Raw genomic sequence first — 13,059 nt, forward strand, 5'->3', positions numbered from 1 at the left:
CCTATATTTGTAGTATGTCTATCTTAATGAATAATCATAGACAATGTCATTATATGCATTAAAAATATAATTTATTAAGAAATTTAACAGGCAAGAATGATTACAATCTTTTACCAAATGGACAGAGAGATTTGTTCAAACACTGGGAACAATTTGGTCTAACCGGAAGACAGATGGTCTGTCCAAACCCTACCAAAAGTGGATTGATCTCTCGCCAATGTTCCCTGGAAAAAACAAATTTTTAATTATCATTTCTAAAAAATAAATTACAGATCTAAAACTGAGTAAATTCTCAAAATTAGAAGACAGCTGGATGGCAGCCTACTGCTGAGGACCCAGGATAAAAAAAAACTAGTCATTTTTTGGGGATCAGTCTCTCATCGTCTGGCTGCCTTCTTGTGGGTTTGGCCAAACAATGAGTTTTCTAAAAACAAAAAAAAAAGGGTCATCATAATGTCCAAGAGTTTAAAAAATTCTTGATTAGTAACTGGATAGTATTGAGAATTATAGGAAAATATGTTTACATATGGAATAGATAAATTATTAGCTCATTTTTTAAATTTAGTATTTAAATTATGTACAGTAAAACTTTCTCAAAATCAAATGTGATGATACTAAGCAGAAAATTTAATAGAGGATTGTTTTTATTAATTCTCTTCTAGTGTTGGGAAGAAATGGCAGTGTTGTATTGTCAGGAAAAGTTTCTTAACAAAAAAATGCTGTAATTTTTGTCAGCAAGAAATTAATTGTATCCAAGTCAAAAAGTTACAGCATTAATTACAATTCAGAATTTAGCTAGACAGATTCCCAGCTTATTTTGTGTACAAAATCATTGTGTTCAAAAATTTATTTACCATTTAGACAGATTTTACTGTGCATGTTTACAATGCCTTAAAATAGTTCATAAATTAATAAACAATGTTCAAAGTATATGATTTGTTAAACAGACAGACATTTTTGTTATATAAACATCTTATATGATGTGAGGTTTGCTGATTGGGGAGAATGTGTCGCGACAATCGAGCGGTGAGCACTGTCGCATGGGAGTGGAAAAACTTATTGAGACAGGTCTTCCATCGCAAACTGTTTATTAAATATAAAAATTTCACTTACAACTACTGTTTTACTTCGGCATAAGGCCTATCCGCAGAGTGAATCAGTTTGTAAATAAAGTTCAGTCTTTTCGACGATCTTCTCTCCTTCTGGCGAAGATGATGAGGAAAACGTAGGCTGCGGGGCACACAGCACAACTTGAAGGGGTGATTCTTGTAGCAGGTTAACTTGGCGAAACTTGCCAGGATGGGATGGTGAAAACTTCTTCCAGAACGACGACCAAGTTTCCGTTGTTGAACCGCAGGAAAAATCCAGGAGCAGAGCACATCGAACTAAGAACCAAGAATGTCACATCCTTTTTTTTGTGCGGTTTTTATAAGTTTTTTCTGGGTCCCAGATCGAACATTCCGATAGGTCAATGCCAATCTACCCCTGTTCTCTAATTGGTCCCCCCTCCCCATTATGAATTGTAACGAGATCAGAGCCCAGATCGTGGGGTGAGTCAATACCGACCAACAATTTGATTCCTATCGAAGATATTAGATCTAAGCACTCAAATTCATCTATTGTTTCATTCTGAGAAATTCGTTTTTTCTCAGAAATTTCTACAGATATGTCTTTATATGGACATAAAATATTCATTTTGCATTTGATGGTTTCTTTTTACAATATGAAATAATAATTATAATTATTAAAATTTTTTTTCATACGAAATTAAAACATTTTCTGTGCATGAATTTTGACCCACTTCTGGAGCTTCACAATGAGAACAAAAATCAGATATATTGAGTTGTTCGGAAAGTAAGTTCGTTTTTTTTATCACTAGACGGATTAGTGGTATTTTTCCCACCATTTTCGTTCTAAACCGTATTATCATTATATATTTTGACAGCTAGCATTTTATGGCTTATTTGTAAAAAAATTTGTTTGATTTCGTGCAATTGTTTATTTTTTGTGTCCCATGAAATATGGAAGATCAAAAGCAGCATCTTCGGCATATTTTACTTTTTTATTACCAAAAAACAAAAATGCCATTCAAGCGAGAAAAAATCGTGTGACATGTATGGTGATGTGTTGACAGAACAACAGTGCCAAAACTGGTTTACAAAATTTCTTTCTCGCAATTTCAGTATTGAAGATGCACCATGCTATGGACTGAAGCCAATGAAAACAAATGAAAACAATTGAATTTGAATTGAAGCCAATGAAAACAAAATAAAAGTACCGATTGAAGCAAACTGTGGAATAACAACACATGAAATCACTAAGAGATTAAATTTGTCAAATTAAACTGTTTATGAGTACTTGAAACAAATTGGTTTCGTTTCAAAGCTCGATATATGAATTCCATGAGTTCTTAAAGAGAAATGCTCTATTTGGTGGGAAATTAAGAAAATTTTTTTTGGAGCTTTTACCAGACAATTTGACAATTGATTGGAAAGTGAACTGCATTCGAGTAAACAAATTGCATAATATCATCAAACAGAAAAAGCCAGCCAGAATTGATAAAAAAAAAGAACAGCTGTAGTGTTTTACCATAATAATGTCAAATTTCACACAAGTTTGGTAACTTGTCAGAAACTGTTACAACTTAGATGGGACGTGCTATCACACAAACTGTATTTGCCAGATCGAGCACACTCGGATTATTACTTGTTCCGGTCTATACAATTTTTTTAACTGTAAGACATTTACTTGAAATGACAATGTCAAAAATCACTTGGATTGGTTTTTTGTAAGCAATGATCAAAACTTTTATGAATGTGAAATCGTGCTACTACCAGAAACGATGACAACAGGTATTTGACCAAAATGGTCAACATATAATTCAATATTCTACAACACGGTTTGAAAATTGGGGATATCCCCCATACAATAAAACTTCTGTTTTGGAAATCCTCCATACAAAATTTCACAATTCTTTGTTATTTTTTTAAATTCAAGTAAGCACGCATGTGATCTCAAATTTGTCCATGAATTTTAGAATATTGAAATTTTCAATTATTTCACACTTTTGTCAGGTTTACTTTAATGAAAACTGATAGTGCAATTCTCTTCTTTGTTGTCCTAACTTTCCTATCAGCCAACTGTTGTTGCTTTCAAACATTAGCCCTTAATACTGTCACTGTGTTTTTTTTTTATAGATTAAATAAACTTTACTAAATATGAAGATTAAACATTTTTAGATAAATGCTATTAAACTTTTTTTAACCTGTAGGTAAGCAATCATTCATAAAATGAACAAAATATAGCAGTATCTTTGTATTCGGACACAAATTCTGAAAAAAAGTCACTCGGTACTTGACTGAACAAATGCAACCCACTAGAACAAATTTTCAATTAATAACATATTTTTATTTTGTCATCTATAAGAATTTTTTTTGATAAAACTAAAAATATGAAAATGTTGCCGCTACTCCTGATGAAGATTGACAAAAAATCTGAGATGACAACAATACTTTGTAAAAAGAAAAACACCCCAATTTAACTAAAATTAATATTAATATGCAATACAGTACTCTTAATTCTGATTGTTAATTAATTATTGATTGCTTTAATAAACATATTTCTTTTAATAACAAGAATTGTATACTTTTGCTAACTTCTGGAACATAATCCCATGTTTTGCATTAGTCCTTTGTTTCGTATAGCATGGATTTGCATAATATGGCAGTTTTTCGGAACCTAACTACCACATTATACGAGGGATAACTGTACTATGACAAGAATAACTTATTTGGAACAAATATGGATCAAGATGAATAAAGTCCCAGTAACTTTGTGTCAGAGAATGAATCCTTCACATGATCCTGAATACAATCCATTTGATTCAGCTGGAAAGATGCCATAGAAAGTTTTTTATAAAGTTTAGATAATGCAACTTGGTTATTTTATGCATAAGCTCTTATAATAGCATTTCCATTACCAGCAACATAAAAAAAGGCATTTTAAATTCCAAAAATACAAAGATTTGGAATGGGTGATTAACTTTTTTGAAGTAAAAAGGTAAATAGAAAAGAGTTGTAAGAAAAGCATATTTGAAAACAGAAGAAGAAAGACTGATGATGATGACACTGGAGAAGCTAAAAAATATTGACAGTAATTATAGAAGATACACTGAAGAAAGGTATGAAAATTTCTGGAGCAGAACAGTATTTTGTGAAAGAAGATAAAAGTAATTTAATGGTTAAGACAGTTTTTCCTGTATTGTTTTATATTGCATAAATGATGGTTTGAATTTATAATTTCTACCTTGTCACTTTTACATTTATACTAACAGGCTAAATGTAAAAGAGATAATGATAAACCAACTGTTGAAGATGAGATATTTGTTCTGGAAATGATAAATCAAACCTTCAGAAAGTCAAAAATTTTTCAGTTATATTCTTGTTTAGGCCTGTTTATGAATTTTTAACATTTTTACATGCAATTCAATAAAAATATGTTCTGAGATATATATTTATTGAGTGTGTTTTGTTCATCTTGACTCTCTTTCTTGATCTATTTAAAATAGGCTGTATTTATAAAGGCATTTTAATCAACCTCTGATCATGGATTTTTGCATTGTTGTACATATATTGCTGTCATTGAACCTTGCTGAAACATATTATTATTAGTTGAAAGATATACTGTAAATGATATAATCTCCATACAGATAATAGTACCTATAGTAGGATGTTTGCTTTGTATATGTGTGCATGAAACAAAGCAGTAAAGAAGCCACCTCGTCACTGTACGCTAGAAAATACATCTCCCTACATTATCTGTCTCATTATAGAAGCAACATCAGCATCCCAATAAAGCTGTAAACATCCATTAATTATTATAAAAGTACTAGAGATAACTGTAAGGGAAAAAATACTGCTTTTGCAAACTATTTCTTGAAGAAGCATCCACAAACTTGTAGCAAATGGACTATAGAACTGTTCAATACTTTATATAGTTTAGTTTTTTTCTGTTGTAATGTTGCTATATATCTAACCAAATGATAATAAGGATACCTGAAAGCTAACAAATATAAGTAACTGAAAATTTTCTGTTACAAGAATAATACATAACAACAAGAAAAACACTAGGTTTAAACTTGGATGTCCACTTAATATCAAACATTTTATAGTTTATTTGATTGATAAGGTCCAAAAATCTAGATAGATTATTAGGGCCCCTCATTGATTAAATGTAACAGTAGGCTTCTTGTAGAAATCACAAGATTGCAAGAGAATATAGCAAAATCTAGCAGTTGCATTCTAAAGCAGGGTTGTTACATCAATTCTGCACATTTCTCCAATCTATCGAGCTGATTTTTTAACTTTCCACTCACTAAATATCATCGAAATAGCCACCACTTTGCACAGTTTTCAACTAAGAGAAATTCAAGTTAGATAATAATTTCCTAAATACAAATACTACTGCATGAGATTGTTAGTATGTTGTCACTTGTGTGGATGCAGAAAAAAGCTTTCTGAGAACTCAAGTTCTGGAAGTATGGAACTTACCGATTGGAAAAATTAATTTGACAAATCAGATGATAACGTATCACATGAAAGGCCTTACCTCAACAAGGAAGATTGGAAAAGCATTCTTAGACATTATACGGGATGATGATTGATTACAACATGAAGAATATGTGAGGAGAAAGAGTAAAAAAAAATGTGTGAAACTTCCCTCTCCCAATTTTAATCTTCAAAGTGAAAATGGACATTTTATGTAATAAATTATGTAAATTGGGTTTTCAAAACAAACAGGTCACTAAATAAATATATAATTTATAAATGGGGCCTTTATAAAACAACAAAATTTTTTGATGAGAATCAATTGCAAAATGAAAAATTTATGCTTTAAAACATACATAGTGATGTGCCGGATCGTTAAAAATGTATATCCGCGGATACGGATACGGATCATTCGTGTCTAGATCCGCGGATACGGATACGGATCTCAACTTTCGTACTCAGTCGGCGCCGGTGTGTGTGACCTTGGACCGATAGTTGACGCTTTGCGTTAATAACGTGACGTGTTTTGACTTGCACTGCGCGTGTTTTTGTTTATGGTGTAAAAATGTGCTAAATTAGAATTCACCACAAAGGCAGACAGGATAAAGTAACAAAAGTTGATATAATTTTCCAATTAAGCTATTTCGCGTCTTTATACAGATTCTATTTCGGGGGATTCCAACTTCACGGTACAAACAGTAGCATGCGAAATTACAGCGATAATAATAGTTCGCTGTATCCAAAGCACGTGTACAATACAGATCCCGATCGCGACAATATAACCCGGAACCTTAAAACTAACCTTAAACACTAACTTAACACTAATAACAGAAAAAGGGATAGAATTAAGAAGACAGAAAAAATGGTAGATAAGATAGAAATAGGGATATCTGGGGTTTTGTCCCTTTTTTCGGCTTGTTTCTTTATGCGTACTGTTGGGTGGGATAACACACGTCCTTCTCCTATAACTGGCCAGTTCTCTTCTTCAATAATTAGGATTTTTCCTTCCACAGTCGTCAATACGACCTTAAAACAGGATCTTTTTTCTGAACTTATTTCTGAACTATCCGGTCATTGAAAATACGACTCCCAGTATTCTCACCTCGTCCGTACACTCTGCCGTCCGGTTTACGAATGACCTGCTACGTCACTTCTCTTTTTTCTCCGGCTCCTGTTTACACCTTTGCTCCTCAAATTTCTAGGAACTGCTCATCCCACCCAAGGGACAGGGAATAGATAAGAAAGTTCTAGAAGAAAATAGAACAATAGAACAAAGGGTAGAAAGAAGAAACGAAACTAAACTAAAATTAATATTTACAAAAATATAGCGTACCGCCACAATAGTTTAGTGCAGTGTTTCCCAACCTTTTTTGTGCTATGCCCCACCTAAGCCTTTCTAAAATTCTTATGTCTCCCTAACATATACAGCGGCTATACGGTTAACTCAAACTCTGGACAAGTACAAGTCCATTTTCGAATTGCCTTCTTTAGCAATCCAATTGCCCCCTGTGGGGCGTGGGCCCCACGTTGAGAAACACTGGTTTGTGGCTAGTGTGACACGGGATAGCGTAGATTACGTTTGTTTTTTGGAGAGTGTTGAGTTAAATTAAAATAAAAACAATGTTGACAAAAAAATTTAGTAGTGTAATATGGAAATATTTTACGATAGTAAATGACGAATGTGCTATTGCTACCTATCTTTAAAATTTCATATAAGTAATGAAATTCATTAAGATAAAAGATCCGTTAAAGATCCGCTAAAAAGTAACGGATATGGATATGGATACGGATCTTTTTTTTCCCTCGGATATCCGCGGATACGGATACGGATATGGATATCCGGCACATCACTAAACATACATTTCTTTGATGATAATCAATTTTAAATTGGAATTTTATAATTTAATAAAACATTTTTCATTACTAAATAGGATTAGTCATTTTATTTGACGGCAGATCATTTCAAACAGCCTATCAAATGAATTTATATAGCCTCAAAATCCAAGTTATAAGCATTCTAGATCTATAGTTTCTAGAAGAATTGTTTTATATTTCTGAAAATGTTAATAAATATTCAAGAAAATTAAATTGTTTTACTAAATGCAATAATTATTAACAATTTTTTTTGTAAGGATGTTATTCTTCTGGTATATTCTAAAACAGAATTTAAAGAAATTTATATCTTAATATAATAGTTACAAAAGGAATTTTTTTGACTCCACCCTATGAACACTAAGCAGGCCTTTTCTCAAGTTTATTATACATTCAGCCAGGCCCACAATAGAGCAGCTTGACTTTTCCAAGCTGCCCTATATGGGTCTGGCATAATTAAGATAGACTGCCCATGTAAAATTCTCAGGATCACTTACTTTGATCCTGGTTCCTCAGAATGACAGGCTGACATCTGTGTCTCAGCTATCTGAACAGCTCTTAAAAGGTTTTAAATATCTACTAATTATCAGGTTTAAATTTTTTTCTAAGAATTTAAATAAAAAAAAAATCTTACCTAGGTAACCAACTTTCTAGCTGAACACGAGTATCTTCAGGTGTGGAAGTCTGTTTTCCAACCCAATGCAGCCGGTTGGCAATTCTGTGAACGTGGGTGTCTACTGATATACCCACTGTTTTCTTCCAAGCAATCGACATTGCCAGATGTGCCATTTTTGGTCCAACGCCTGGAAGCAGACATAACTCTTTCAATGTGTCTGGGATGTCTCCATTATATTTTTCTGACAGTATTTTGGTTGTTTTACGGATATATTCTACTTTCCTCTAAAATTTGAATGTTAGTTTATAGAAGTATTTTTATACCTTTATAGAAAACTTTTAACTGTACCTTCCAAAATCCTACAGGATATATGAGTTCTCCCAACTTCTTATCATTTGTCTTTAAAATATTTTCTACTGTCAATCCGTGTTCTTTCAGGCGTGTCATTGCTGCATATGTAACATCATCTTTGGTTTGACTTGAAAGCATCAAGGATATTAATGTCTGATAGCGATAAACCTATAAATGAATGAAGGTAATAATTTAAGTTTATAAAGGTATTAATGCATCTTTTTGCATTAATATCTGTAGTAATTTAATTATAAACGAAAGAATTATGCAATATAACTTTGCACATAAATAATAAACTTAACAATGCAGGTACAGTAGAGCATCGATTATCCGAAACAATTCAGGATTGGGGTTGTTTGGATAACCGATTATGTACGGAAAAATATATTAACCTATCCCATGTTGAAATTCATTCAAATTCTCGTGTGTCCTTAAGTACCCTCTCATGGTTGCGCCAGTGCTGCCAGCTAAAATACGCACACCAACAAAATTAATATTGGAGTAGCCCATACTAAAATTGAAGTAGCCCGTACTACATGTTATGTTAGTATTGGAGTAGCCCATACTACATAACAATTGGAGTAGCCCATACTAAAATTTAAATTTCCACTAGTGCCACAGCACTAGTGGAAATTTAAATTTGCCAACTGGAATGCTGTCGATTAACCAATGTTTTGGTTGATCAAGGATAATCAATGCTCTACTGCAGGTGTGGCCAAACTTTTATCGCTTAGGGGCTATGTTTTTGGTAAAATATAGTCTGCGGGCAACTATGAATATGGGCAAACAATTCTAGGATTTTTATGTGTGCATGCATTAACATTCATTTGCATTGTTCATCGGAATAAATACAAACAGTATGGGTACGTTGCAAAGACAGTCTATTATTGTAAGAATAAATTATCAAATTTTAAACATTAATTTAAGTGAAAGCAAATTGTTCAACTTTAGCTTCGTGGGCTACTTTCAAAACCTTTGCAGTCGACCGGTCAACCACAGTCTACGTGTTGGCCATCCCTGCTCTACTGTATTACTATAGTTTTTACATCAATATAATAAAAATTAATCAAAAGTCCTTTTAAACTTTAAATTTAAATAAACATTTTTGTATTTCATTACATTAAAACAATATATAAAATTAGTTACATGAAAAATGTAAAAATAATAATGATTATACCAAAAAATTACAAATGGAGTTAATTAGTTTGGCCTTGAACAGCTCATTTACTTAAAAATCAATATCATGTAGTGAATATCCATAATATTTAATAGTAACCAGTAGTTCTTTAAGCAAGGTGTGACAAATAAGTTCCAAGAATTCTTTTTTAACAAATATGAAGTGTTGGCAGGTATATGTTGCACTGCACCCTAGAAATTAGCTAAACATTAGGGTGTTTGTGTACTAAATATCATCTTGGTGGCTCACAAGTAGCAGAGAAGCATGAAGATGGGAGATCATCTGTGGTGCTGGTGTTGCATTTCAAAATGTCAGACTTACAGGAGCAACTTCAAATTTCAAATTTTGTGTAAAATTAGAAAAAAAATGGCCTCAGAAATCCACAAACTGCTAAGAAGCCACAAAATGACAGTAAAAAGCATGGTTTATTCAACATAATGCACCATGTCAAGAGGCAGTCTGTGAACCAGTATTTGGTCAAAATTGCATTGGTTGAACACCCTCTCCATTTGTCAGATTTAGATTCTTCCAACTTTTTCCTTTTCCAAAAACTGAAAATTCTATTGAAATAAGAAACTTTCAAAGATATGGATACCATACGTGAAGACGTAATAAGTACTCTGAAGGCCATTGCAAAATCCAAGTTCCAGAACTATTCCAGCTGCTCTAGAAATCCTGGAAAGTGTACAATAAAGGGTAAACATGCCAAAATCAAGACACTGAAAATTCCCACAAATAAAAAAATGAACAGGAGATACAAAATTAATCTTATTTATTTTAAAATAGCACATTACTTTTGTAATTACAACACCTTAAGCAACACCATAACCTGCTGAATGGACTTTACAAAATTACTAGTCAAGCTTATGCACAAGGCTGTTAGTTACTTTATTTGATGCCCAAATCCATTTGCATTAAAAACTTTCTTCATTTTGAACAATTTTACTTGTTTTCTTTTCAAAATTCTTTTAACAACCAACCAATACTGTTCGATTGGCCAGAGTACTGGTGTGTTTGCTGGTAAATTCTCTTAGAATACAATACTATTATCCTGATACCATTTTTTAACATCATTATAATACTATAGTGACAAGGTTGAAGTCTGACAAGAGCAGTGGCTTATCAGTATGTAGCTTCAAGAAAGGCAAAAGTTTTAAAGACATTGTTTTAAAAGATTGTCTGAAAAAATGTCTTCAATGTTAGATGGCTTGCCATATCATAAAGTAATTAGGAAACCTAGCCATATTTATTACCTTATTTATTTATTACCTTACAGTTTTTTATTATATTTATTACCTTACAGTGCTCCATAGCATTTTCACAATTAGAAGAGGTGTAAAAATCTGAACAGCAAGACTTTCTAAAGTTGGCAAAACAATATCTTTCATCATCCATCACAATACACTGGTACTTGGACAACAAACTGTCACTATCTGGATTTCACTACTAAATTTTGTTTTGCATCCAGATCTGGAACAATCTGGGCTTTGTAACTCTTCAGTCTAGCTCATAATTTCACTTTTTGAACATTGAGATATTTTCAATTTCAATAAGGTTTTGATTTTCTTTGAACAATTATCAAACCTTTTGCTATTTGTCAGAATTAAATTCCCTATTTATCACCACTACTGTACTTTTCCTTAATAGCGAGAAATTCTCTGAAGTTTTTCAAGGCTTTTGCAACTGTATATTTTGAAAGTTTTACACTCTGTGCAAGATTTTTACACAAAGACATGGATCTTTCACTATACACGTGCAAAATCAGTTTGCAACATTCCAATTCTGATGCCAATGTTTGGACAGTTAGTGAATTAAATGCTATTGTAATTTTTTATTTCATACATATACCAAGTACCTTTTGCTAAAAAACCATTAGCTCTAATTGTTGAATTTAAATCTGTATAAATTGATCATGGTGTCCCAATTTTGGCATGTTCACCCTTTATCTCAAGGAGACTACTTTAATGGTGATCCATTCTAAGTAGCAATAAGTGCTTTCATTTATTTAATAAAAAATCATTCTTGGAACTTTTGATCACACCTCATATAAATTTACAGATAGCAGACAACATATAAAATATAAAATCTAAATCCATCATTGCGTGGACATTATGTATTTCATTATACTGATAATTAATATCAGTTTCATTATAATGATTGGTTTAATACCTCTATTGAATAGTTGCTTGTTAAATTGTTATGAAAGCATTTCAGACTAGAGAATTTACGTTACAACAAATCTTCCGTACAATAGAAGGTAATCTACAAAATATTTTTCAAAAAACTAAAAGCATCACATACACAATCTGGAGCATCTTCATCTCCACATCTTTCAGCACCCATGCTATCAACTGGTGCATTGCGATTCTTTCTCATCTCTTGTATATTCTTTAGAACATCTTTCCAAGAAGGTGGTTCCCATCTTTCAATCTTATTGTCTTGTTTGTCGCAAGTAATGCTAATGTGCTTTCTTTTTTTTGCTTTACTTTTCCGACTATTCTTCTCTAAAGTCAAATTTTTACTAACTGATTCAAAATTCTTTTCATCATTTGATTCTGTTGATTTTTTATTTGATCTTGTTAACATTCTCAATAAACTTGGCAATTTTAAATTACAAACAACTTTAAACATATGAAATCGAACATAGAACTAAAGATTCTACAATTTTGGCATGTTTTTAAAGTATACTTTTACCCAATTTAAACCAAAACTGTATAATTAACGACAGTAATTCATAGAAGAATGTGTATTTAAACTAACTGAACAATTCAACCGCAATTTAAACTTAAATTTAATGCATATTGATTCAAACGGTTATAAAAACCCGCCAACCATTACCACGTGTATTACTACAGCGCCACCTAAAATAATATGAATTTTGAAGTGTAGGAGGCAGTGACGTAATTATAAAACAGAAATGCTTTCTGTTACTAATTAATTTTTTAATTAATATTATTATTAAATGTATAAATAAAATTTTATTAGTTTTATTAAAATTATATTAAAATTCAATAAAGTTTTAATTTTAATTTTTCGATTCAATATATTATGGACAAAGTGTGGCCGCTCCGAGTAATTGCGTTCGAACTTTATAATTTAATTCTAATTTTATATATAAGAAATCATAATAAATGCGTAATTAATTACTTCATAATTTACAAGTATTTATAAAAATAATTGTTTAGTATTTGGGTAGAAGCGATAATATTTCGGAAAACACAGTCGGACCCGCAATAACAACCACCTTTAAACGGCGGCCATTTTTTCTGGAACGGTTTTTTTTAAATGCTTTCGAAATAACTTCTAACTACCGCCACCTCCGAACAACGGCCATTTTTTAATGTTTTCTTCAGTGACCGTTTAACAGAGGTTTATCTATATTTTAATAAATTTATTAATTTTTCTATAAGAATTTTAATTAGGAATAATAAAATTAAAATACACGAATCTACATTTATGTATTTATAAAAGCAAAGATAGAAAATTTGATAATCATT

The 13,059-nt window shown here is 31.8% G+C and overlaps 1 protein-coding gene across 2 annotated transcripts; it reads right to left on the reverse strand.

The window, feature by feature from the left end:
- Window positions 1-35: 35 nt before the first annotated feature.
- LOC111629488 (endonuclease III-like protein 1) lies at window positions 36-12,436 on the reverse strand. Of its 2 annotated transcripts, none has more exons than XM_023373405.1 (4): window positions 11,864-12,435; window positions 8,383-8,553; window positions 8,053-8,318; window positions 36-224 (listed from the first exon to the last, which is right to left on the reverse strand). In XM_023373405.1, exons 1-4 carry the CDS (start codon window positions 12,191-12,193, stop codon window positions 101-103), a joined length of 891 nt encoding a protein of 296 aa, XP_023229173.1. In that variant the 5' UTR covers window positions 12,194-12,435; the 3' UTR covers window positions 36-100. The 2 variants fall into 2 exon arrangements, with proteins under 2 accessions (XP_023229173.1, XP_023229174.1); XM_023373406.1 differs by lacking the exon at window positions 36-224 and adding an exon at window positions 1,007-1,385 and having other exon boundaries at window positions 11,864-12,436.
- Between the last annotated feature and the right edge of the window lie 623 nt (window positions 12,437-13,059).

Source organism: Centruroides sculpturatus, unplaced genomic scaffold (genome assembly GCF_000671375.1).
Source record: "Centruroides sculpturatus isolate CEXI.00-Female unplaced genomic scaffold, Cexi_2.0 scaffold85, whole genome shotgun sequence".
Taxonomy (NCBI): domain Eukaryota; kingdom Metazoa; phylum Arthropoda; class Arachnida; order Scorpiones; family Buthidae; genus Centruroides; species Centruroides sculpturatus.